The sequence below is a fragment of the Bufo gargarizans genome, chromosome 2, assembly GCF_014858855.1.
Source record: "Bufo gargarizans isolate SCDJY-AF-19 chromosome 2, ASM1485885v1, whole genome shotgun sequence".
Classification (NCBI taxonomy): domain Eukaryota; kingdom Metazoa; phylum Chordata; class Amphibia; order Anura; family Bufonidae; genus Bufo; species Bufo gargarizans.
Window position 1 is genome coordinate 337,785,792 of NC_058081.1, and position 25,829 is coordinate 337,811,620.

Genomic DNA, 25,829 nt, shown 5'->3' on the forward strand with positions numbered 1-25,829 from the left:
TCAGTTTAGTGTTGGTGAATTTCAAAGTGTCAGACAATACAGTGGCTAAGGCCTTGGATATGTTGATGACTGGGTCATTACTGGGACTTAACATATTTATTGACATTGCTAATTCAATCTGTGTACTCTCTATTAAAACTGATTGGTCACTTTCCAGTATCAAACATCCTTTGCCTTTGTAACTGTTCTCTAAAAAATTGTGCAAAAACTGCAAGGAATAGAACAGCTACGAGCAAACAGCACTGTGCATATAGCTTGACTGTAATAGAAAACATATCCTTGGTGGGCTCCTTTGCAAACTATCAGCCAAAATGCTTTGAGAAGCTGGAGAATTCTACAGCCCATTAACTTTGTGTAACGTCACGCTTCCCAATAAAGTTGAACAGCCAATGTTTATCAAAAACCACATTTTATTTTCTGAATAAGGTTACTATTTGACAAAATAGAGCCATAATTTACAAATATTCACACAGACATAAAACACACAACGTAATTGAGTGAATAGGGGTGGTTACAATAATAGTGAGATATGTGCAAATGTTCTGTAACTTCTAGCACTCTTAATATCAGCTCTTGGCTATTGGACATGTGCCCACTGTCTAGCTGTGCTGCATTTACATTACGATCAGAAGCAACAGTAGCAACAGTCCTTTCATCTCTTTTTTTTTGATCACTGGGTTCATAAATGTAAATAAACCACTCAATAAATAATATTTTTGAAGTAATAAAATTTCCTATGGCCTTTTCACAGCATGAATGTATAATCAATATACAAAATAGTAACAAATACAAGAACTACACAAAAATAACTTATGTAAACTGCACGTGTGGTGCACTATCTGTAGTTGGATAATACAATTTAGAACATATAAACAAATCTCTAGTACAATGCATTGAGTGCAGCAACTTTTGCATTAGCTTACAAAAATGTCTCCTGTGTAGTTCAGCAAAAGATGTGATTTACTGCACAGAGGTATATACTGTAAGCATATGTCATTGATATATTGCATTGCACAAAATCATCTAATTTAGTCATTTTTTAATACTTTGCATTGGAGACAGCTACATCCATGACTTTATGATACAAAAGAACTGTCATCTGCCAACACAGCCTGCTGCAACTTTTGGAAAAATTGACTTAGCAGATAGCAATTTATCTCATACAACTTCTAATATTACCAATAGAAAAATAATAACTTAAGGTGGAAACATAGAAGCCAAAAAATATATCACCGTGTAGCATCAACCTAGTGTTCATATCACATAGACTATAAGTTAAAGGGTTATATTCCTGATTTAGAAAACCCATTTTCAAATACAGTACTCTACGTGGGCATTATGAGTTAATGGAATGGGGTTTCTTGTATGGGACTAATATCAGGTAGACTGAGTGGAAGACATCTACAAAGAACATCTTGGACCTGGCATATCCATGCATTAAACAGCCAGGCCTAGGATTTCAAAGGGCACCATGTAATGCATCATTTTGCCCTGGCCCTGTAGAGGAATTGTTCACTTGCTTTTTATTTCCCAGAGGATCACAGCTCAAGCAATAAGGGATTGTCCAGTTGTCCAAAGCAGACAACCACTTCAGGGTCAGACTGGCCCACCAGTTTACCACAGCATCCTCCAGTGGACCTCGGCACTGATATCATAATAGGCACCAATGATCCCAGAGTACAAACCCATTTGGCTGCCTTTGGAGTCATCCACTTGCCGCTACAGTCTATTTATTTGATTTAAAACTTGTTAAACTTTATTGATGATATAATGGTTCCACCTCAAGAATAATTTTCTCTGGTGGACCCCAGGATTCCCTAGCCAACTCTGAAACCCTCTAAACGTTTTGCCCTTAAAAGAGTTGTCTATATTCATTACTAACTTCAATATCAAAATGTTTGATTCCACTTAAAATTTAGGGACTTGTTCCCCAGTGTCCATAAACCAAGCTTGCAGTTCTTCAGTCACAACCCACCAATTATGGCTTTGGGTTGTGACATCACAAAAGCACTAAGAGGGTGCACTGCAGTAGTTTACTTCCAGTAATCTAGCTGTATTGTTCGCTGCCATTCTCAAAGCTAATGAGCTTCTTGTTCTTCGGTCATGTAGCTGCTCCTTATTCTCTTCCCTTGGCATTGTCTTCTGGCATTAGCAGTTTAGCTCGCTTGCTTTGTGAGATAATGGCCAACAGCAACAAACAGCGGGGTTTAACCTCAGCATCCAGACTGCAGAATGTTTCCTCCAGACCGCTTCGTCACACTTAGGGTGGTGAAAATCTGAAAGCAGAGATTATGTTGCTATTTAGAAAATTTAGCTGATTTTTTTCCCCAGCAAAGAACTATGATTGATTATTCCTGAGTGCAGTCATGAATAGAGAAGTGGACATTTCTAGATAATTTTGTGTTTGCAATCAAAGGCAGACATAGTACATGAACGGAGGAAACCACACTGGGTTTCCTTTCTCCGTTATCAAAGATAAATGACAATTACTGACATGTCTTGCACAAAGCAAAATACAAATCACTGCACTGTGAGGAGAATTCCTTAAAGCAGAAAAATATTTTTTTTTTACCCTTCCTCCATGATGAAAAAGGCATGTTCTAAAAAACATTATATTAGAAAACTTGTTTAAAGGCACATTTTAGTAATATAGGCAGTAGCAAGAACCCTGAAGGCCTAAGGATAGGTTCACGCAGGATGCTTTTGCAATTTTTGGCACTCTGAATTCCCATGTACTCTATATGTCCCATTTTGTGATGGTTGCATATTATGCTTTTTTTTCCCTTTATTTGCAAGATGGTCAAAGTCAATAATTTGCGTGATGATTTTGCTCTGTCCAGGTGTTTAATATTGATGACCTATCCTCAAGATAAGTCATTAATTTCAGAATGACGGGGATCCGACTTCTGGCACCCCCGCCGATCAGCTGTTTATGGAAGCCACAACGCTCTGTTGACTGTCACAGCCTCCTCACAGCTAAAAGGGACTAGTAGGCCATGTGACAGTTGAGGCTGCAGCACTCACTGGAGCACCATGGTCTCTTCAAACATTGAGGGGATATTAGGATATTGATGATCTATCTTGAGGATAGGTCATTATTATTAAACACCCAGACAAGCTGTTTAAATGGTAAAAAAAAAAAAAAAAAAAAGCTTGAAGAAGAGTGACTAAATAAAGGGCAGTTATATAGGGGTATTCTGTTCAAGGCTTAAATGTAGAAAATCTAATTCACGTGTAGGGCAAAAAATAACTATAAAGCAGAAATTCTGTGCCCAATCTTTGGGCCTATACTGTACTAATGTATTTATTATCATTAATTCCATGTTATGCTATGTTAGTATTGTTCTCGAAAAGTATTGCTTCTTAGAAGCATATAGCTTCTTACGGAGGAACCATATTTTGGGACATGCCATCTGTGTGCACTGAATAGACGTGCTTGAGGCTGATGTATTGAGACTGGCATACAGGAAAAGCTGTACACCAATCTATGGAAGAGCATAAGAGCACTGAAATATATAAAACATATTCTTGTTGGAACATGGAGGCATTATTCACCATCACGTTTGAAATAATAAAGTGGTGAGGAATGTTAGGGAAATTGCACTTCATGTGGAGGAAGACCTTCATACAGCTGGTGCAGAATAAGGCTACTTTCACACTTGCGTTCATATAATGCAGACGGTGGCTCTGTTCAGAACGGATCCGTCTGTATTATAATGTTAAAAAAAATTCTAAGTGTGAAAGTAGCCTGAACGGATCCGTCCAGACTTTACATTGAAAGTCAATGGGGGACGGATCCGTTTGAAGATTGAGCCATATTGTGTCATCTTCAAACGGCTCCGTCCCCATTGACTTACATTGTAAGTCTGGACGGATCCGCACGCCTCCGCACGGCCAGGCGGACACCCGAACGCTGCAAGCAGCGTTCAGGTGTCCGCCTGCTGAGCGGAGCGGAGGCCAAACTCCGCCAGACTGATGCATTCTGAGCGGATCCGCGTCCACTCAGAATGCATTAGTGCTGGACGGATGCGTTCGGGGCCGCTTGTGAGAGCCTTCAAACGGAGCTCACAAGCGGACAGCCGAACGCTAGTGTGAAAGTAGCCTAAGGGTGGCAGGATGATAGTGGAGCACTGGAAAATCATACCACTACTGCCCAGTGAAAAGTTCAGCCAAAACGACTTGCAATTGATGGTGCAATTTCTATTTAAATGTATACTTCGATCAGAAAGGGGATTTTTTTTAAGTCAACAGTCATAGAAAACAGATTTTTTTAAATATTTTGGGCTGTTTCTCTTTTCCATTTCGACAGTACTATACCATTTTAAATTCAATATAAAATGTTGCCCTTCTGTAGCAGCCAGCACAAATGATAATTCCTAATGTATAGATAGTTAGTCCATTGTTATTTTACTGCTGCTGTGAGGAAATGTTATCTGAAGTATAATCCTCATTGTAATAGTAGGTATAGAATTAGGATAACAGTATGAAAGCGCTATTAATCTTGTTAATAAGCCAGTATAAAAGATACCCACAGAAGAGTATTGCATTTATCAGTGTAACGTGTGATGCTCTAATTAAGTCCTTACAGGGGTTAAGCAAGATTGTTTGCCATGCAACCACCAATTTTAATAAAAAAATGTATCTTATTTTAATAAAAAAAACATTACATAGAATATATTTATGTTACATGCCAGTTCCCTCCAAGTAAATCATTACTACAGTGCAATGCATGTACCAAGCCTAAGACGTGGGTTATGATAGCTCCAATTAAAAATGCATGTCTGCAATGTGTCATGCTGCAGCAGAGAGTAAATGTAACAGAATAATTAGAGAAAATTGCAATATGTCTGCTTGGGTTTGTTCAAAGGCCTTAATTAACTGTATCAAAGACATCTTTTGTGGGAGCATCAATACGCTGCTTTGACAAGCTCGATGTTAAGTTTGTCCGCAAAGCTTATTTGATGTGTTTTTATGTAAGCGTCCTCATGATGCACGTGTTCACTGTCTAAACAACCGCAACAACTAAAGACAGCGACAATTCATTTACTGCAACAAACTTGTTTAACATGGAACTTTTTTCTATCTAGATGGTTCCGTTTAACAATTTGTACATTGATATATATGAGTGCTTTGTGAATCATCCAAATGACTGATGTATATAAAAGTGCACTGTGAATCATCCAGTTGACTGATATGTATACAAGTGCACTGTGAATCACCCAGATGATGACTTAAATATGTATGTACCCTATACGCAGGCTCGGACTGGCCCACAGTGGAGACAAGGGATTCCTCAGTGGGCCCCTAGTCTCCTGCGCCCGGAGATAAGATTGTTTCTCAGGAGAGATAATTATTGTAGTCACTAGGTGGCAGTATCGCACAGTAATGCAGCCTCCTACTGGTGTAAATTGTACAGGAGGCCCCGCAGTATCTTCTTAACTTCCCGGCTGCTGGCAGTGAAGGAGTAGAGAACATGTCTAGCCATCCTCCTGCCTTCCTTGCTGTCAGAAAACTGGCTCCTGGAGAGAAGGACTCCTTTGTGGTGCTGGGCTGGGCCGGTGACATACCGGGCTCTCCATGGGGCTGCCAGGAAGCCTGGTGACTTCACCGGCACTGATGGGCGGGATTTAGCACTGCTCTAGCCAGTAAAATGAACACACTGCCGGGCAGAAGCTTCCGCTCGGCAGTGTGTTATGATAAACAAAAGAGCCCGTGCCCTGCGTGGGGTTTGTCTCACTTCAGTAAATGGCATTTATCATGCAGTTAATACAAGGCACTTACTAATGTATTGTGATACTCCATATTGCCTCCTTTCCATCACATTATACACAGCACGTATCCGTGGTTATCACCACCAGCAGTGGTGGCCGTGCTTACACACTATAGGGAAAGGCTGGAAGTACGCATAGTCCAACACCTTCACCTATAGTGAGCAAGCACAGCCACTGCTGCTGGATTAGGCTACATGCACACGACCGTATTTTGTTTCAGTGTCCGATCCGTTTTTTTTGCGGATAGGATGCGGACCCATTCATTTCAATGGGTCCGCAAAAAACAAGGACAGCACACAGTGTGCTGTCCGCATCAGTATGTACGTTCCGTTGCTCCGCAAAAAAAATAGTGCATGTCCTATTTTTTTCTAGTTTGCGGACAAGAATAGGCATTATTACAATGGATCCGCAAAAAAACGGATCCGCAAAAATAAACGGATGCCATACGGAATGTCATCCGGTTTTTTTGCGGGACCGCAAAACACACACGGTCGTGTGCATGTACCCTTAGGCCATACTGATGTGCTGTCCTTGTTTTTTGCGGACCCATTGAAATGAATGGATCCGCATTCTATCCGCAAAAAAAACGGATCGGACACTGAAACAAAATACGGTCGTGTGCATGTAGCCTTACACAGTGGTAATAACCACGGATATGTGCTGTGTGCCTGTGTATAATGTGATGAAAAGGAGGCAATATGGACAATCACAATACATTGTAGTAAGTGCCTTGTATTAACTTTCTCTACATGATAAATGCCAATTGCTGAAGTGAGATGACTCCTTTAACCCCTTTAAGTGTGATACACTTAAAAGGAGTCTGTCACCTCCATATGGCCATATACAGTGCTTACATGGCTCTGTAGCACACCTACACAGTATTGTAACGGTACCTTTGTTCTTTTCTTTAGACTTGCACCAGCAGGAAAAACGAAGTTTAATTCATATGCAAATGAGCACTCGCAAGTGCCCAGGGGCAGCGTTCAGTGTGTAGGTGCCCAGGCTGCTCTGCCTTCTTTGCACTTTACTCCTCCCCAGCCTCTGCCTTTGCCCTGCCCTCCAAGTCCTTTATGTCATCGCTAGGTCCGGCCAAGATCCCACGCCTTTGCACTGCTTCACCAGGCTGGGGCATGCGCATGGTGATGCCCATTGTGGGCACTGCATCGCTTCACCTAGTGCGCATGCCCTCAGCCAGACCTATCCATGAGGCAAGAGACTTGGAGGGTGGGCAAAGGAAGAGGCTGGGGAGGAGTAAAGTGAAAAGAAGGCAGAAAAGCCTGGGCACCTACACACTGAATGCCGCCCCTGGGCACTTTTGCATATGAATTAAACTCAGTTTTTCCTGCTTGTGCAAGTCTAAAGAAAAAGACAAAGGTACTATTACAATCCTGTATAGCCATGTAAGCACTGTATATGGCCATATGGAGGTGACAGACTCCCTTTAATAGGGTTAGGCATAAATGTCTTGGTGTGTGCATTGCGTGTTTCCTATGTGTGATTGGTGTGTGCTAAATATGATCTATGTATCAGTGGTGTATGTGCAGTATGTGACATATGCATCAGTGGCATGTGAGCCACGTATAAGTGTCTTGTGTCCCACATCTGTCCAATGAGTGATTGGTGTGCGCTGCATGTGTCTGTTTCTGTCTGACTTAAGTGCAGGATAACCATATATGTGTGAATTCTGCCACATGTATGTTTGTGCATTTTGCTGTGAGTGTCTGCCATTGTACTTCATCTTTAATATTTCTGTTATCACTGTAAGGGGCTCATGAACACGACCGTTGGATGTTTTGCAGTCTGCAAATTGCGGATCCGCAAAACATGGATACCGGGTGTGTGCATTCCACATTATGCGGAACAGAACAGCCGGGCTCTAATAGAACAGTCCTATCCTTGTCTGTAATGTGGACAATAATAGGACATGTTCTATCATTTTGCAGAATGGCCATGCGGACATACAGACACGGAATGCACACAGAGTCATTTCTTTTTTTCTTGCGTCCCTATTGAAGTGAAGGGAACAGTACAAACATGGAAAAAATAATAATTTTGTGTGCAGGAGCCCTAAGATGGGCCCCCAGAATCAGTTACACTGGTGGGACCTAAGTACCCCAGTGCAATACTGCCTATACGTCATACAAATAATTAACAATATACAGTGCGCTATGAAGTATACAAATGATGAAATCTATTAGCGCACTATGAATCATCTAGGATGGACTCCATTAGTATGTAGGCCACTGAGTCACAGTGGGCAACCTGTCTAACCCACCCTTTGCTTGACAAGCATAAAGCATAATTATCCAGATTACCATGTGCTCCCAAAGCCCCGTGGCCCCTGGCATCATCTCAGGTTTGCCTGGCACTGATGGCAAGATAGATCATCCTGATGTGGAACAGTGTGCAGAACGCACTATGAACTGTCCAAATGCTAGCTTTCAGTCACATAAAACTCTTCCAGTTTAATGATAACAAGGAGTTATACTAGAATTGAAATTTAGTCTTCATGCACCTGACGAGGTCTGTGTTGTGGTCTACAAACCACGGATCTGCAAAATACGGATACCTTCCGTGTGCACGCCGCATTTTTTCTCACTCATCACTGAAAACGACTATTCTCCCCCACAAAATGGACAAGAATAGGACATGTTCCATAATTTACAGACAGGACACACAAATGACTTCCACGTGCTGTGCATTTTTCTTTGCAGATCCCTAGAAATGAATGGGTCCGTGTACTCTCCATAAAAAATGTGGATTAGACATGGATGCAGAATACGGTCACGTGCACGAGGCCTTAAGCAGCATGGAGAAGAAGAGTTCTTAGCTTCTGCACTTCATAGTGGATTGAGGCATTGCTCTGCATAGCTACTCAGTATATTAGATGTCAGTTCTGACCTTGGATGATTTTGAACTTATAAGAGAAGTCTTCAATAAATCCCAAAAATTGCCATAACTATTATTAATTTTTCTGAAGTTGGATGCATTTTATAATTTAGAACCAATAATATTTTTTCCTAAGCTTCTCAGACTTTGTGCTGACTTCTAATGAGAGAAGCAGCTGCTATAATTCCTAAGGTTTGTCCTGCTTGTCTTAGAAAAGAACACGCTCTGCAGTTCTATTTCAAGCTCTGTCTTTCTTCTGGCTACTGTTATGTGACATGCATACTGGCATCCTATAATTACTTATGATCATGAGTACCCATATTAAACAATGATAGAAAATATCCCATTCCCAGAACTCACCTCTGCACATACGGGATGTATTCCTATTGTACAGTCCAATTGTTCTTTGGTGAGACCACATTTTATGGCAACCGCAAACCCTTGCGTGATTTCTCCAGCATTAGGGGCAAGGAGATGGAGACCCACCACTCTTTCCTGTTCGAGAAATCAAATAAAAACATTATAGAAAACCCATATATATACACCTAAAAATATGATGTTGATTACGCTTTAATTTCTTAAAATATAGTTACAGAGGAAGGAGTTGTATGGTTGTTAGTATATTGGGCAGACTAGATGTGTCAAACAGTTCTTATCTGCCGACACATTCTATGTTTCTATGTTATGGATCTCACTGCAGTGATGTGCCATTTTTTCACATGTGACCACCAAGGCCAGAGACTGGTAGAAGATCATTATCTCTAGTCCAGTGGGAATGTGAACCAGTGAGCGGAGTTTTTCTATTGCTTTGGGCACATGTTTGGACCCTTCTTTAAGCCTACTCCTGGGCCAGATAACACCTTTAAGTGTTATACACCAGTGAATGGGTCTTTGCTTGAAAGAGTAGCTATAATTTTATAAAATTTTTGACATGTCAGAAGTTTTGATCCAGGCAGTGAGACCCCCATTGATCACCAAAACGAAGAAGAAGAAGCATTCAGCTAAATGCTATGGATCCATACACAGAGAAGAGCTGTGCAGAACCGATCAAAGCTAAAGGTATACAGTACAACACTCAACTGAGTGATTCTGCACCCTCTTTAGTGATTGGTAGGTGTTTCAGCAATATAAACTTGTGACATATCCCTATGGAGAGTCAAAAGTTTTATAAAACAAGAATTGCACTTTGAAGTATAGAAATAAATTCACACTGTGCATAATGTTAACTTTCTAATATTCTCACCCGGTATGTAAAAAAAATGTAAACCGCTATTCAGTTACCTATAACAGATCTACACACAAATTTAGTTAGATGGGAATTACTTCTCCCAGGGATGATATTGAAATGTCAGCATTTTCCCTCAAACCTCAATTAGTTCTAAATGTCACAATTACTACCACTTTGTGCTGATGGCGCTTGATCATTGGGGAACAGTCAGTATGTGCTAGGCGTCTAATCTCTAAGGCAATCACTACCCCGGACATGCAGCGCATAAGTCAGCATGCTTTATGAGGGTCAACAGCCTTCACAAGTCAGGTTAGCAGAATTGATGCTGTTCTCCTGCATTCAATTCATCATCTTTATGATTATGGCCTGCCACATTACCATAGGCAGCACAACACAGGTGAGCGGGGCAAGGTGACAGCCACCTTCCAAGGAGAATGGTAATTTGATTCCTTTTTTTACTTATTTAACTTTCATAACATTGATATCTGATGTGACACTAAACTGGAGGCTAGAAGGAAGGATGATGGATAGGTCATTTTATTACCCTTATCTCTGCACATTTTACAGACTGTATTACTAGAGTACAGACTTTATGAAGTCTTATCAGGTCGACACTTTAGGAAAATGCAGGCCTATTTTTGATGACAGCAGTAAAAGTCATAAGCAGCAGTCTTTTATTATGTTAATTCATGGGATGTGTCAGGTCAGGGCGAGAAAGCAGTAATTGCTGATTATCATAAACCACCAGCGTATGTACTGATGCAATCCTATGGTCAGGGATGAGATTTTCTTACAGTCAACCTTATGTATTTATTCTGCTGCTAGTTACTGGAAAAGCATTTTAGTGCTTCCAGAAATTGCAGCTTATAAGTAATTGTCATCAAGAGTAGACAGGAAGAAAGGTTCTGTCACAATCTGGGACACAATAAATTGATGTGATGACCACGCAATCCCGGTTTTGCAGAAAAAAGTAATTAAACACCTAGAGACTGTGTTAATTGCTTGAGATTATACAATGGCTGCATGTTCTAGGGATGATCCTGATGGTTAGCTAGCTGGGTGTGACTGTATGTCTGAAGATACACGTGTATGGTCCAGATTGAGCCCACCTACTGTAATACAATATTATGTTCTCAGCAAGCTCTTACGGAGCTGTCCAAGTGCTGAAAACCACAGAGTGTAAAAAGCTGAAGGAGAACTCTTAACTAGACCACTGGTAAAGCAATAATAATAATAATACAGTGATCCCTCAAGATACAATGGCCTCAGGATACAATATTTTCAACATACAATGGTCTTTTCTGACCCATAGTAAGTTGAAACCAGACTCAACAACATACAATGCCTCAGACTCTGATCCAACCACTTCTCCGGTAAAATAACTGTATTAGTTGCTAGTTAGCAGCTATTCCTGACTGTTATATGTAAGGACTTGTTTATCTGTCTTAGTTATCTGCTTATTTTTCTTAAATCTTCATTTTATCTGATCTTGGATGACATTTTGGAGCTTTAGAACCGATTACTCAAGTTGCAATGGTTTCAACACACAATGGTCGTCCTGGAACCAATTAATATTGTAACTTGAGGGACCACTGTATATCAATTTGGGGTATATCGATTTGGGGGTCTGCAAGTGTAATGAGGACCACTGATTGTTGACAAAGCTTTTTGTAGGTCATTTGCTATAATTTTATATATAATGTAAGGTTTTCTTTCTTTTATTGCTAGTAATTTACATGTTTCACCAAGATTGTCCATATAGTATATATATATATATATACACACACTGTATATATATATATAGAGAGAGAGAGAGCATTCAGAGGCTCCCTTCACTCTTCTAATACAGGTAATGTAATCTACAGAAATTAGGATAACTAGTTCTTACATACTGCATAACATTTCCCCTGTAGCATAGTATAAAATGTAGTCATATTGGAGCTGTCACCCAGTCACCCACCTGCACCACCACTTTACACACTTTTCCCCAGTGTCTGTCCTCTTTCAGTACTCTCTTGTATAGTGCCCCCTAAGTCACGGCCCTATGCCTTATTTGACCACTTTGAATATTATAAATGAGGAACAGTTTTCATTCCTTTCATTTAGGGTTACAGCAAGACAGAAAAGGCTTTATATAATAACAATCGTGTAAGAAATGTGATTTTTATATATATAAAAAAAGTAATCTTTCAATAGCAAAGAAGCTTTGAAGAAAACATTTGACATAAGCTTTAACAATTCCGTCAGTAGTCTGAACATTAACTTTAATGATATTTTATCACTATAAATCTTTTTTATATTGAGGGAATGTGGTCATTATTATTATTATTTTAAGGGCTTTTTATAAAATTAATGTAACATGTCTTGGTCAGAACATAACTTGTAAGGATGATAAAATTGCTTAGAACCTATTAAGTAATTAATTTCATGAATATGAAAAGACGAGTAATAGCCACACAGTATAATATTGGCCACAATATACGTAACATTTTTCATATTTAAAGTAAAAGTTTATTGAATTTTTTCTTTCTTTTTTCTCTGTTGTACTATGCAGCTTTGCTGAATTCTCCTTGAAACCCCATTCCAGAAATTACGCTTACAGTTCTTGCCATTCATTTTTAACATACTGTATAATCCACAAGGCCAAATAAAGTGGTTGTCATAACTTCACCACCATCATGCCTCTCCTGGAATGGATTGCTATATGAAGCTACTGTTGTACATGAGAGCTGAATAGATCATTAGTATGGTGGCATACAGTATGTGCATTCCCTTCTCCAGTATTACATTTTACAAATTTGCCTGTATGGCAATAGGGACATGTTAGAAAAGAATAAAACAATGACAAAGTGACCTTGTAGAATTTGGATCACAGCCCATTCCCTTTCTTCTCCCACACACAACATTTCTGTGTACTGTGTATATGACGGTAGATAAACCTTACTTGTAGGACCTGAGCAGTCCACGAAATCACAGATCATCTGCCATGTACAGTGAATGGCTAGTCTAATATGGTGTAAGGGCTGAGAATTAAGCTGGCCCTACATATTAGATAAAATGTCACCCGGACCATCTAAGGCATATGGGGGCCATCTAATCCGATTTCAATAAGAATGACTAACCATCTAATGATTGGGGACTTCCCGACCCTCTCCCAATGGAAAATGTTGGGGGATATATATTGAGCAGTAGGATTTCAACCGCCTGATCTCTGCCGAGCAGGTATGTGTAGTGTGTGGGATGGGGGGGGGGGGTCAGGATGAAGAGCTGTCAGCCAAACAATTGTTCAGTCAACAGCTATGTAATGTGCCTTAGGCTGTATATATTAAAAGCTTCAGCAGATTAGAAAAGCTTGTATATCCTTACCCAATCCTACCAGAGTTGCATCTAAGGAGTCAGGAAGAGCTCACATGATCTGGCACCTTTATGGGGTCACTTGGATCAATTGTGCCCACTAATTTGGCTTTGATAACACATTTTACTATTGCCTTAATCTAAAAAAAGACTTAAAAGTCTTGATATTCTGAGAGGTTATGTACTGTTTAATAGCTCTCCCAACACTTTGTTATTAACATTTATACCAGTATTCACAGTTTTCCAGCTTAGTGTTTCTAAAGCTGCAATACAAAGCACACTTATAACAGTATGGCACTGAACATGGATCAATTTGAACAAGAGGCTGCAGCGCTCGTACGAGAGGGTGCCGAGACTTGGACAGCCATTAATCTAATATCGATGGCCTGTCCTAAGGATAGGCCATCAATTTTAGAAACCTGGATAACCCCTTAGAGCTGAGCAATAGTGTAATATTTTCCACACTTACATTGTCTTTTATGTTGCAGATGACTTTTGCATAACACTTGTTGTTGTCTCTGGAGGGGACGGTCCATTCCAAAGGCCAGAAATAACTGTGGTAAACCTACAGAAAACATTTTGTGAACTTTAGACAAAGGCAGCAAAATACAATACAGAGCCAAAAAAAACTGTGTAGGATACTTGTGATGGGTGGCAATACTTTCCGAATTCTGTAGCACTGCAGTATAGTAGTGGTAGATGTTGCAGAGTAAAGTCATTTAGCCTATGTTCATACTACCCTTATGTTGAGAGCACTTTTTGTACGAATATAAAACCAGACCATAAGGCATGGATGAAAAAAATATCATGTCATCTATGGAATCAATGGGATCCATTGCTAGATCGGTTCCTTTATGTGCAAAGGAAGAGTGGAGCAGATACCTATAAGAACCATTCAGGTCGATGCCTGAAAAACATGGGCTGAAACCTGCTCCGCTTTTTTACTTGAACTAGATTTGATAAACTTCTCCCATTGTGTGCACTGGCAATGTATATGGGAGTGGGTGTTTTTTCTTACCTCTATATTTTCCTCGCCATACTTCACTATGGCATTTTCCTCAGACAAACCGCAGGCACCATATTCCAGAGGAGTAAATACGGTTGTTGGAACATTTATATAGTCACACTGGGTAAGAGACGTAATACATGCATTAATATTGAGTATAAATTATAAGGCTCAATGATCTTAATAATCACATAATTAGTGGGTAGAAATGTGTTATAAGAGATTAGACTGAAATATAGGCGTTTAGAGTAGCAGTATGGAATTTCCACTTGTTATGACCCTGTTTCCAAGATATGGCAATTCTCTAAAACTCTGGTGACACCCAAAATTTTGTGTATTCAAACATCTTACTAAAGGAGTTGTTCACCAGGGCTTGTAGAATGGCTCTACTCTGTAATACCAGATACAGCATGGAGAAGGGTGGCTCGTTGTTAGAAGCAGCACTGCCTATTCTCAGTTGAAGTGTAAGGTAACTAAGGGGCGCATTCTGTATGGTCAATTTTAGGGGAAACAAAGTTCACATCTTATACCTATTGCATTCTTTTTAGAAATGCTAAGTTTGGCTTTGGTGGAAACCTAGGTTCTCATGTATATAATTGAGATCCATCATATGGAACCTGCATTTTATTTAGTATGTCAAATTCTTTCTAATGGGTTAATACTGTAGGAAACCAAACAAATCATCAGCACATGCAGGAATCTCATATCTAGTCACATACAAAAAGGAGATTACTGACCTTTAGAGTTGAGTTTCCATATAGTCTTCTGGCCAATAAGCGACCCGCCTGGATAGCTACTGGGGTAAGTTCTAATTTATCTTCCAGCACATCTCCAATCGCATAAATGTAAGGCACATTTGTCTGTTCTTCTTCATTAACTGGGATTTTTCCTGTTCTGAAGGAAATAACACATCAGATATAATGTTACATTCTTTTATTGAAAGGAAACAGCCTTTATTAAACCTGATATATCGTCAGACCAGACTGCGTGTGACGCATTGCATAGTATTATATTCTTTACTACTGAGAGGCATGACAATTGACTCAGGCTAAGATCACAACATGTTTGCACCGTACAGTTGAACACTTAGGGGGTCATTTATTATCCAGAAATGCGCTTGCATTAGGCGTATTTCTGGTGCACATTGCGGCGCAAAGATTATTTGTGCTGAAATCTACGACTTTTCCCCGCTCACACCAGGTCTAAAAAAGTGGGTGTGGCGGGGAAGTGGACGGGCAGCAGGCCCGTCTCATTAGACATTTTTTACGCCTGTTTTAGGCATAGAAAATGGTCTAAATGTAAGACAGCTAGGAAGCTGTCTTACATTTAAACTGGCGCTGGATGCGCCGAAGTTATGTAGAGGCCGGCGCCTCTACATAACTTTGGCAGATCCATCGCCAGCTATAGGGGTTATTAAGACTGCGTTTAAAACACAGATCTTAATAAATTACCCCCTACATTTTTCCTGCTGTTAAATTCCATTGTAAAAATAACATATACATCCTTTGTCCCTTTGAGTAATATTGAAAAAACAGTAACCAGATCTACATCTGTCAAAATTATACCCCATAGAAACCTATGGTCATTGTACAGTATACAGCTGAATACTTTTTTTTATTGTCCTTCTAACATATTGATCAAACATGGTAAGAATTAGCTCTCTTTCCAAAAGTAGGTATCCTATAAGTCAATGTCCAACCTTTAAACAGGCCTTGAAACATAAGTTAGGCTGTAAGCCAAACCACACACTCATCTGCATTTTTTTAAAGAGAGGTAATTTGCATATCTTTTCCCAGAGGAGCATTGCACATGAGTCCCATGGGACTCTCTACTCCATAAGGAGATATAGTACCACATAGAATTTTCCTTAGAACACTTTCTCTTAAAACAGTAAACATGAGCCCGATTAAGTTGTGGAGTCCTGAGAAGACTATTCTGCTCCGGCCAACCCCCCAGCAAATGGCTGATTAAGCCACGGGAAGCCGAGGTCCGCCAGTCATTTACCCTGTAATGTCATATTTCATGGTAGCCATTCAAGTAAATGGCGGTAGCGCAGTCCAATCGCAGCGAGAGCGTCACAGCCAGGGAGAAGGAGGCACCCATTGAGAAACCCAGCCGTCTCCTCCTCTTTATACAGGTACTCTAAATTAACATACTGGGCGTGAAAAACAGCGGGGGACACAGCGCTGGAATGGAGGGGTATTTTAGAAAAAAAAAAAGTTCTGGCATCTGTAGGGGCCGCCCTATCTGGTAAGCATGGCAGTTTCCTTGCTGCCGTAGATTTAGAATATTTTCTACGCCTAGAACAGGCGTAGAAATTGATAAATGAGATGGGCTGCCGGCCCTCCCCCTTTTTTAGACCTGGCATGAGAGGGAAAATTTATCAGACTGCGGCGCAAATAACCTGGAAATTGGAGTCTATCATTTAGTAAATGACCCCCAAAATACATATACTAATTGTGGCCTAATATACATACTTTTCATTGATCTTTACTCCAGGTATATCCAGGCCAATCATTCTTGTGCATGCATCTCTTCCAATAGCTAGTAAAACCTGCAAAGCATTGTAAGATGTTTTATTAGTGTAGTATTAAAGATAAGGAGAGCACACAAAACAACAGCCTAATAAAAAGGGTGTCAGACACAGCACAGAGTAATGTACATGCTCCTACTGATGCACTAAGCGTATTTTCTTTCCGTCTAGCAGGGAATGGAATAGTAATTTATGTATTCATTACTCACGGTGTTATATTCCTCTGTAATCTCTGTACCGTCAGTCGACTGAGATGTAACTTTCAATTTCCCAGGTGTTCCTGCTTCTATCTGCTCTATCTGCAGAGAAAATATAATGTGTTAGGCACAATCCAATCTAAACACAACTAAAGACACCTTAATCCTAAACACAAAATGAATTGGGGAATTAATTAAATTGCATGGACCAGCAAACAGATTATATCTAGAACTCTAATTCTCTGGCACGGGTCAAAATGATTACATGAGGGCATCTTTGTGGAAAGCAGCGGTAAAGTGTACAAATGATATGCTGCTTTGCAGTTTGATTTTTGAAATATGCTCATACTGTTCATCATCAAACATGCATCAAGCATTCATTTTACAGAGGGCAAAAAAGATAGGTCATCCTCAGGCTAGGTAATCAATATCTGATCGGTGGGGGGGTCTGACTCCCCAGCTGTTTGAAGAGGTAGCGGTGCTTGTACGAGCGCTGCCTCCTCTTCAGAATTACTAGTCTCATTTGCAGAGCCCATGCAGTGTAATGGCAATTGAGGGTCCCATTCACATAAATGGGCCGAGCAGTTGTGTTTGCACTGTGCCGCCTCTGCAAGCAAGAAGATGTGCAGGTAACATGGAAGAAGAAGCAGCCCTTCAATGTCCCAAGGGAAATATGTTGAGTGTATTCATTTATTGTTCACAGCACAATGTTTCCTCCATACAAATGGTCACATGGAGGAAAAGTTCTTCTGTGAACAGGGGTTTACTGGCCATAGACGCTAGGGGAATTTCTTGATGAGTTGAAGCCCAGGGGGCTGCCATGGCTGCCAGCCAGGTACATAAAGAACTGATGCTCTCAGCATTAATTACTGTAGGAGGCCGCAAGTGCCCTCCTGAATTCCACTGTATTCACATCCTCAGTACGATGATACAGTTTCATAAATTGGCGTGAGTGGAAGTATTTTGCATTGCACTATGGTACTTGGTTCTGCTGGGACAGTATTTTGTACTGCGCTCTGGAACTTGGCTCTGCTGGGACAGTATTTTTCCTACTTCTGTTGGTCCTGTAAACATGTGTTAGCCCTGCCTTCTGTTAATTTTGACCCGCCTACAAGATGGGGCCACTGTTTTTTTTTGTGTTTTTTTGCAGGGCCACTTTAAGTTCTCAGTCCGTCCCTGACTGTGAACAATTCTACATATTTCACTTGATATATGAGAGGGCTACTTCTTCTACCATGTTCTGCTTCACACATGTGGTGGGTTGGGAGGAAAGACACAATGACTGGTCTAGCACTATTCATTTGTAAGGAAAACTAGTATATAAATATGTTTGGTAAAAGAGATTGTACCTTTGTTGGCACAAAGTGTCTGATAAACTTCACTCCATGCTCCTCCATGTGTTCACCAATCTTATCAGCTATTTGTTGGTCAAAACCTCTCAAGAGAATAGAGCGCACCATAACAGTAACATCTAGCCCCAGTCCTGCCAGGAAGCCGGCACACTCTAGTGCCACATAGGATGCACCAACCACCAGCGTCTTTCCAGGGCAGTTCGGCAGGGAGAAGAGGTCGTCACTGGAATCAAAGAACAGATTTTTAATATAACATGAGGAATACACGGTAGTCATGGTCAAATGTTAACATTAGATCATTGTTTTACAGAAATTAAAGCTTCAACCATTAAAATGGATTTGCCAATAATAAAAGATATGATTTTGCTGCAGTACATGAAATAACTTTGGTTTCTGGATAGACAGACAGATAGATAGATAGATAGATAGATAGATAGAAAGATATAAAAGAAAAAATTCTACAGCACTTCCCAAATGTGTATCAAAAGGTATATTTCAAATCAGCAGACAACTCACTGAGACCTTAAGGTCCCATTGAGTGGAACCGAAACGTTGCTGACTGGTGATTTGAAATATACCTTTTGATACACATTTGGGAAGTGCTGTGGAAATTTTTCTTTTAGATAGATAGATGGATAGATATGAGCAGTGAAAGTAAGGGCCCCATAGCAAGGATCAAACCAGGCCCCACACACAGGACAGAAGGGTTTCTGCCTAAACCTTTTTCAATGACCCTTTCTCCCCCTTTGCACTGTCTCATTTGCTAAAAGTTGTTCCTTTAGAGGGTAGAGTCCTGGAAAAGTAGAGGGGATGATCCCAACTGGGTCCCCCCCTGCCCTGGGTCCCAAAGCAGTCGCATGGTCTGTCGCTATGGTAGTTACGTCCCTGGATATGAGATAGATAGACAGACAGAGAGATAGATAGATAGATATGAGATAGATAGATATGAGAGATAGATAGATATTAGATAGATATGCAGCATCCCACATTTGTGTAAGGCCTCATGCACACGACCGTTGTGTGCATCCGTGGCCGTTGTGCCGTTTTCCATTTTTTTCACAGACCCATTGACTTTCAATGAGTCCGTGGAAAAATCGGAAAATGCACCGTTTGGCAGCCGCATCCGTGATCCGTGTTTCCTGGCCGTGAAAAAAATATGACCTGTCCTATTTTTTTCACGGCCAACGGTTCACGGACCCATTCAAGTCAATGGGTCCGTGAAAAATCACGGATGCACACAAGATTGTCATCCGTGTCCGTGATCCGTGTCCGTTTTTTCCTATCATTTCAATGGCAAACTTGACTTAGATTTTTTTTTTCATTTTTCATGTCCGTGGATCCTCCAAAAAACAAGGAAGACCCACGGATCACGGACCTACGGACCACGTTTTTGCGGACCTTAAAAAAAAACGGTTGTGTGCATGAGGCCTCAGGCTGAGTTCACATCAGCGTTCAGCCTTTCCGTTCTCCTGCACCCTTTATAGGCGCAGGAGAACTAAAAGGACGGATTCGGCAAATAACTAAGCCGAACGGAACCTAAGACCCCATAAACTATAATGGGGCCCGTTAGGTTTCAGCTCAGAAGATGATTTTGGTGCAGAGACAAAAGTTGTGCTCGCAGGACTTTTGTCTCCAATTCAAAAATCGTCCTCTGAGCTGAAACATAACGGACCCCATTATAGTCTATGGGGTCCGTAGGCTCCGTTCAGCTCAGTTATGTGCCGAATCCGTCCTTTCCATTCTGCTAAATGGAAAGGCTGAATGCTAGTGTGAACTTAGCTTCAATGGGACACTTTAAACATCTGAATATGTATGCATTTATTTGCATTGTTTGGTATTTCCTATCAGTCCGGCATTGTCATTTCACCCATTCGTCCCTAGGTGGTGCTGGCACCACATAATATATATATAGCTTGGGTGTCTCGAGCTCAGAAGGAGTGTGAAGGAGAGAGGGATTGTAGAGAGGAAGTGAAGTTAGTTAGGACAGTGTGTATGGAGGAGAGAAACAGGCATCGTCCAACATGTAGTCTGCTATTTCTACCCCTTGGTCATGGCCAGGCTAAGGGAGTACAGTGAACATTTATCTACAGCAGCAAAGCACCAGACAGTGAGTCTATGTCTAAATATGAGGCAAGCCTTGTGAGGGTTACAGCTGAATCTAGTTTATGGACCTCATCAGCACAAGTGCCTGAGAGCAACTTTCCAAGTGCCGGGATATGAATGGATAATTAGTGCGCAGAATTGTCCTTATTCACTAGAAGCCTTCCAGGGTATAGTGGAAAACCTCAACCTTTTTAGGAGAGCATCATGCAAATAATGTAGCATGAAGACTGATGCCTGCCACGAGGGAGAACACCCTTATTGGATAACTCAAGATAAGTGGAAAACAGCATATTTAGTGCCAGAGTGCTATACTTGGGACTTAAAGTAAATATACTCAGTCTTTGCCTGTCAAATAACAGCATTAGAAAATCCCTCCATTGACAATTGCCTAAACTTGATATAAGGATTACAATTACCTTAACATCTGAATCATTACTGGTGCCATATGAATGCACTTTATTGATGGACTATAACATCTGTCTTGAGACTATTAATTCAAGTAAATGTTTGAATTGTTTTGCAACAACTGACTCTTCATTACTACTACTACATTTAACATTTGCACCTTACGGTGCTGGCGTCACGAACACAGGGGCCCAGCCACCAAAACACCTTAAACACCTACACCATCACGGGCACCTCAACTTCTGGTGTTCCCTGCAATAGAGAGTGCCCAGGAGGATTTAGTGCTGTCTTCCCTTCCACTGCACTGCCGGCCCAGGGAGGCTCTGTTAACTGTGAGTACATGAGCTACTACCCCCATCGGCCTACCGTGAGCCTCACGTGTTTCCCCTGCGGCCCGGCATAGTTGATCTATACACAAAAATATATCCAGCAATAACATAGAACTAAATCTACAGTGGATATAAAAAAGTCTACACACCCCTGTTAAAATGTCAGGTTTCTGTGCTGTAAAAAAATTAGCCAAAGATAAATCATTTCAGAATTTTTTCCACCTTTAATGTGACCTATAAACTGTACCACTCAATTGAAAACCAAACTGAAATCTTTTAAGTGGAGGGAAGAAAACAAAAAAATAATAATAATAATGTGGTTGCATAAGTATCCACACCCTCTTATAACTGTGGATGTAGCTGTGTTCAGAATAAAGCAATCACATTCAAAAGCATGTTAAATAGGAGTCAGCATACACCTGCCATCATTTAAAGTGCCTCTGATTAACCTCAAATAAAGGTCAGCTGCTCTAGTTGGTCTTTCCTGAATTTTTTTTAGTCGCATCCCACAGCAAAAGCCGTGGTCCACAGAGAGCTTCCAAAGCATCAGAGGGATCTCATTGTTAAAAGGTATCAGTCAGGAGAAGGGTACAAAATAATTTCCAAGGCATTAGATATACCATGGAACACAGTGAAAACGGTCATCATCAAGTGGAGAAAATATAGCACAACAGCGACATTACCAAGAACTGGACGTCCCTGCAAAATTGATGAACAGACGAGAAGAAAACTGGTCTGGGAGACTACCAAGAGGCCTACAGAAACATTAAAGGAGCTGCAGGAATATCTGGCAAGTACTGGCTGTGTGGTACATGTAACAACAATCTCCCGTATTCTTCATATGTCTGGGCTATGGGGTACAGTGGCAAGACGAAAGCCTTTTCTTACGAAGAAAAACATCCAAGCCAGGCTACATTTAGCAAAAACACATCTGAAGTCCCCCAAAAGCATGTGGGAAAAGATGTTATGGTCTGATGAAACCAAGGTTGAACTTTTTGGCCATAATTCCAAAAGATATGTTTGGCCCAAAAACAACACTGCACATCACCAAAGAACACCATACCCACAGTGAAGTATGGTGGAACTGGGGCTTTAGTTAGGCTAGAGGAAATTATGAACATTTCCAAATACCAGTCAATATTGGCACAAAACCTCCAGGCTTCTGCTAGAAAGCTGAACATGATGAGGAACTTCATCTTTCAGCATGACAATGACCCAAAGCATACATCCAAATCAACAAATAAATGGCTTCACCAGAAGAAGATTAAAGTTTTGGAACGGCCCATCCAGAGCCCAGACCTGAATCTGATTGAAAATCTGTGGGGTGATCTGAAGAGGGTTGTGCACAGGAGATGCCCTCACAAAGAGTGGGCAAATCTTGCCAAGTCAAAATGTGCCATGCTGATTTTTTTATCTTTTTTCTTCCCTCTACCTAAAATATTTCAGTTTGTTTTTCAATTGAGTGGTACAGTTTATAGGTCACATTAAAGGTGGAAAAAGTTCTGAAATTATTTATCTTTGTCTCATTTTTTTACGTCACAAAAACCTGACATTTTAACAGGGGTGTGTAGACTTTTTACATCCACTGTATATAGCAGTTATTATTAATACCTTGTAATGCAGTATTCCTTATCACCAGGTATACCAAGGTAACGTGGCCTTTCTCCAGTAGCTATGAGGAATTTTTCTGCTGTAAAATACTTCACTTTTCCTTTGGAATTAGTTGACTATAAAGAGAGAGAAATAGGGAAATGAAGATGCCTTTCTATCATAACAGTTACAAATATGCTACTACGAATGCATTTCTATCATTTAAAGAGCGGCCATTTAGACAAATATATTCCCATATTAATTTATTAAAGCTACCAGACTCTTAACCCTTTAAAGGTATTGTGTCACAAAATATGTTCTACATTTTTTTCAAACCAGCCCCTAGATCTGAATACCTTTGTAATTACATGCACTTAATAATTTAGTATAGCAATTAAGCTATTCAATAAAATAAATCTGTATAGCGCCGCCTGCTGTTTGTTCATTTCCTTATTTTTTGTCTGTCTCACTGAGCTGGTCGAATATGCTCACTTTACATTTTAAGCTGCCACCAGCCATATGTTCTGTTAGAGGCTGTGGAAGTTTCAGGGAGAGAGCTGCAACAGAAAGGGCATGCCCCCCTGAGCTACAGTACCAGGCTAAAGATAATCTAGCAAAGCAATTGGACTAGTAAATGTGGAGATCCATGTGAGGTCTAGGGCTGGTTCTAGCTTTGTTAGAAAGGTATTGTTATGTACTATATGATGTCCGATTCTTTATTTTTTTTACATCAATCATGACATAACCACTAAGGACTGGGACAATTTTCATACATCGTTTTAGTTTCCCCTTCACAGTTCTGTTTAGTTTACCAGAACTGATGACCATGTCTTGTTTGAAATTGGTCACATCACTTGATTTTCCTCATTCTAATTTGCATTAACGCTGAAACTGATCCACGGAAAACTTGCTCAATTCATTCATTCTATGTTTCCCTCCAGGGTCTAATTTCCATTAGGGGAAGCTCCGATTGTGAAAAGACAGGTATCTCTAATAAATTGGCCATTCAGTGTATGGATTTGGACATGGCCTTACTTACTTTTATCTTGTGCGGCTCCACAAATTCTCCATAGCCATTATCATATTTCACTTTATTTTCCATCAGGGCCACCCTGTAGTTCCAGTTCAGAGAGCCAATGTAATTCTGGATTGATTCTGTCATAATGTCCCAGTTGTGTTGCACTTTTGGAAGGAAAAGCAAGATAAAAATGTATACAGTCAAACCGTAACGAAATAATATTTACAGGGTATATGAAATTATACAAGAAAATTAACTGGTTTTGAATATACTGTGTTAGTTGTGAGCACTTGGCTCCACGTCAAGGTTATTTTACTAGTTCTGAATAACTTCCATAGGGAGTGCATGATGTCAGTGGTATAAAGACAGCAGTACACAGCTACAGGCACATTTCATAACTAGGATATGTTTTTGTAATTTACTAGTCAAGGCTTGTATAATTTATATGCTTATTATAGCTCCTATAATCCTGATAAATGCCCAATTATGGCAACTGAAAGTATAACCACACGTGTGACATAGTAATTAAAGTGAGCAGATTCAGAAAAAGGCAAATTTGCCATCATTTCCCCAGAGTTCTCTCAATAATTTGTAAAATTTAGCACCGTACCTATTTTGGTTATGTGCAATTTGTATACATACTTATTATTCCTGCACTGGTAGGCAAGCAAAAATGTATGACTTAAGAGCTTCTGAAGCTTCAGACCTATGCATAAACTCTGATGTGACAAGTCATCTCATCAAGGATTCAGATTTTGATGATATGTCCTATATTCTTCTACCTGTAGTAGTTTGCATGTGTGAATAATTGTATAAATATAACTTGTGATTTATATGGGTTGTCCAGTCGAACAACATTTTTGGAATGGCCTCAGAGTTGGTTAACATAAAATATGAGAATCAACACTTACCGATCCCCCCCGCCACTCCTATTCCAATGTTCACCAGGTCCCTGCTCGACTTTACTTTCCTGCATCGGCCTCAATTTACATAAAAAGCCAGGAAAAGCCTGCTCAGCAAATTATTGGCTATGGCGGGTCACCCCTGTGGCTAGTGATTGGCTGGGTTGGCATTTCCAGGAATTTTTTATGCGTCAAGATGGGACCAAGAAGTAGACCAGCAGGGACCTGGTAAACATTGTAATAGAGTTGCAGGGGGAATAGTGAGGTATGCAGTATGCAGATAAACACTGTATTGTACCAATAGGTTTGTACGGAGCAGATCTATGATAGATAAGGCTACAAGATTCAGTCCAATGTGAGAAAATGAAAATCACATGTATCACATACCATTATCTTCAATCTGCCATCCATATTTGCTGGAATCTTTCAAAGCTTGCCTTAGTAGTGCTGCCTGGTGCATCAATTTTTTGGGTATGCAGCCCACATTTACACAGGTTCCTCCGAGCCCTATAAATAAATACATAAAGGCATCACTATTAATACATTCAGTATTAAATGCATACTAGTATGTGCACTATCTTCATTAACCAACATTCACAAATATGTGCAGGTTAAATATCTCATGCATGGATGACTTCCCTTTGCTTCACTCTACATCTACTGCATATACAATAGCTTTCTAATACTAATTATAGCAAGTGGAAAGCAAAACAGACACAAGTACATCTAAAAGTTCAATTCTGAAGAATAAAGTTCTCTGGGCATTACACTGGACATTAATTTATGCTATTCTGTTCCATTGTTTTTCTCCATTATTGGTCCCATGGGCCTCGAGAGGATTTTTGGGCATAATTGTTGCTGTTCTGTTATTGTTACTATTGGAGTCAATGGAGAAGTGGATCACGTAAGGCATCAATCAATGGCTATGGTGTATGTTAATGGAGGATTCATTGAAAATGGAAGTGTAAAATGAGTATGATATAACTAAAGGTATTGTTGAGATGGAAAGTGCAATTCAGACCTCTAGAAGCTTATATAGATTTCATAAGTGATCATTATATATGGTGGCATGTGAAGCCTCTGGTAGTTAGATGAAAGGCTAATGTATATCTCATTCACCAGGCACAAGAGCTGTAAATGAGACCACAAAAT

At 40.2% G+C, this 25,829-nt stretch overlaps 1 protein-coding gene across 1 annotated transcript in view; it reads right to left on the minus strand.

Annotated features, from left to right (window-relative positions):
• Positions 1–404: 404 nt before the first annotated feature.
• Positions 405–25,829, minus strand: part of TXNRD1 (thioredoxin reductase 1) — a 31,087-nt gene continuing 5,662 nt past the window's right edge. Inside the window, exons 4-14 of the mRNA XM_044277281.1 lie at positions 25,065–25,184; positions 23,797–23,939; positions 22,779–22,894; positions 18,328–18,553; positions 16,991–17,080; positions 16,726–16,802; positions 14,986–15,142; positions 14,261–14,368; positions 13,712–13,807; positions 9,021–9,155; positions 405–2,276 (exon numbers count right to left, since the gene is read on the minus strand). Of these exons, the coding sequence (XP_044133216.1) occupies positions 2,214–2,276; positions 9,021–9,155; positions 13,712–13,807; positions 14,261–14,368; positions 14,986–15,142; positions 16,726–16,802; positions 16,991–17,080; positions 18,328–18,553; positions 22,779–22,894; positions 23,797–23,939; positions 25,065–25,184 (1,331 nt within the window). The 3' untranslated portion in view covers positions 405–2,213. The remainder of the gene's footprint in view (positions 2,277–9,020; positions 9,156–13,711; positions 13,808–14,260; positions 14,369–14,985; positions 15,143–16,725; positions 16,803–16,990; positions 17,081–18,327; positions 18,554–22,778; positions 22,895–23,796; positions 23,940–25,064; positions 25,185–25,829) is intronic.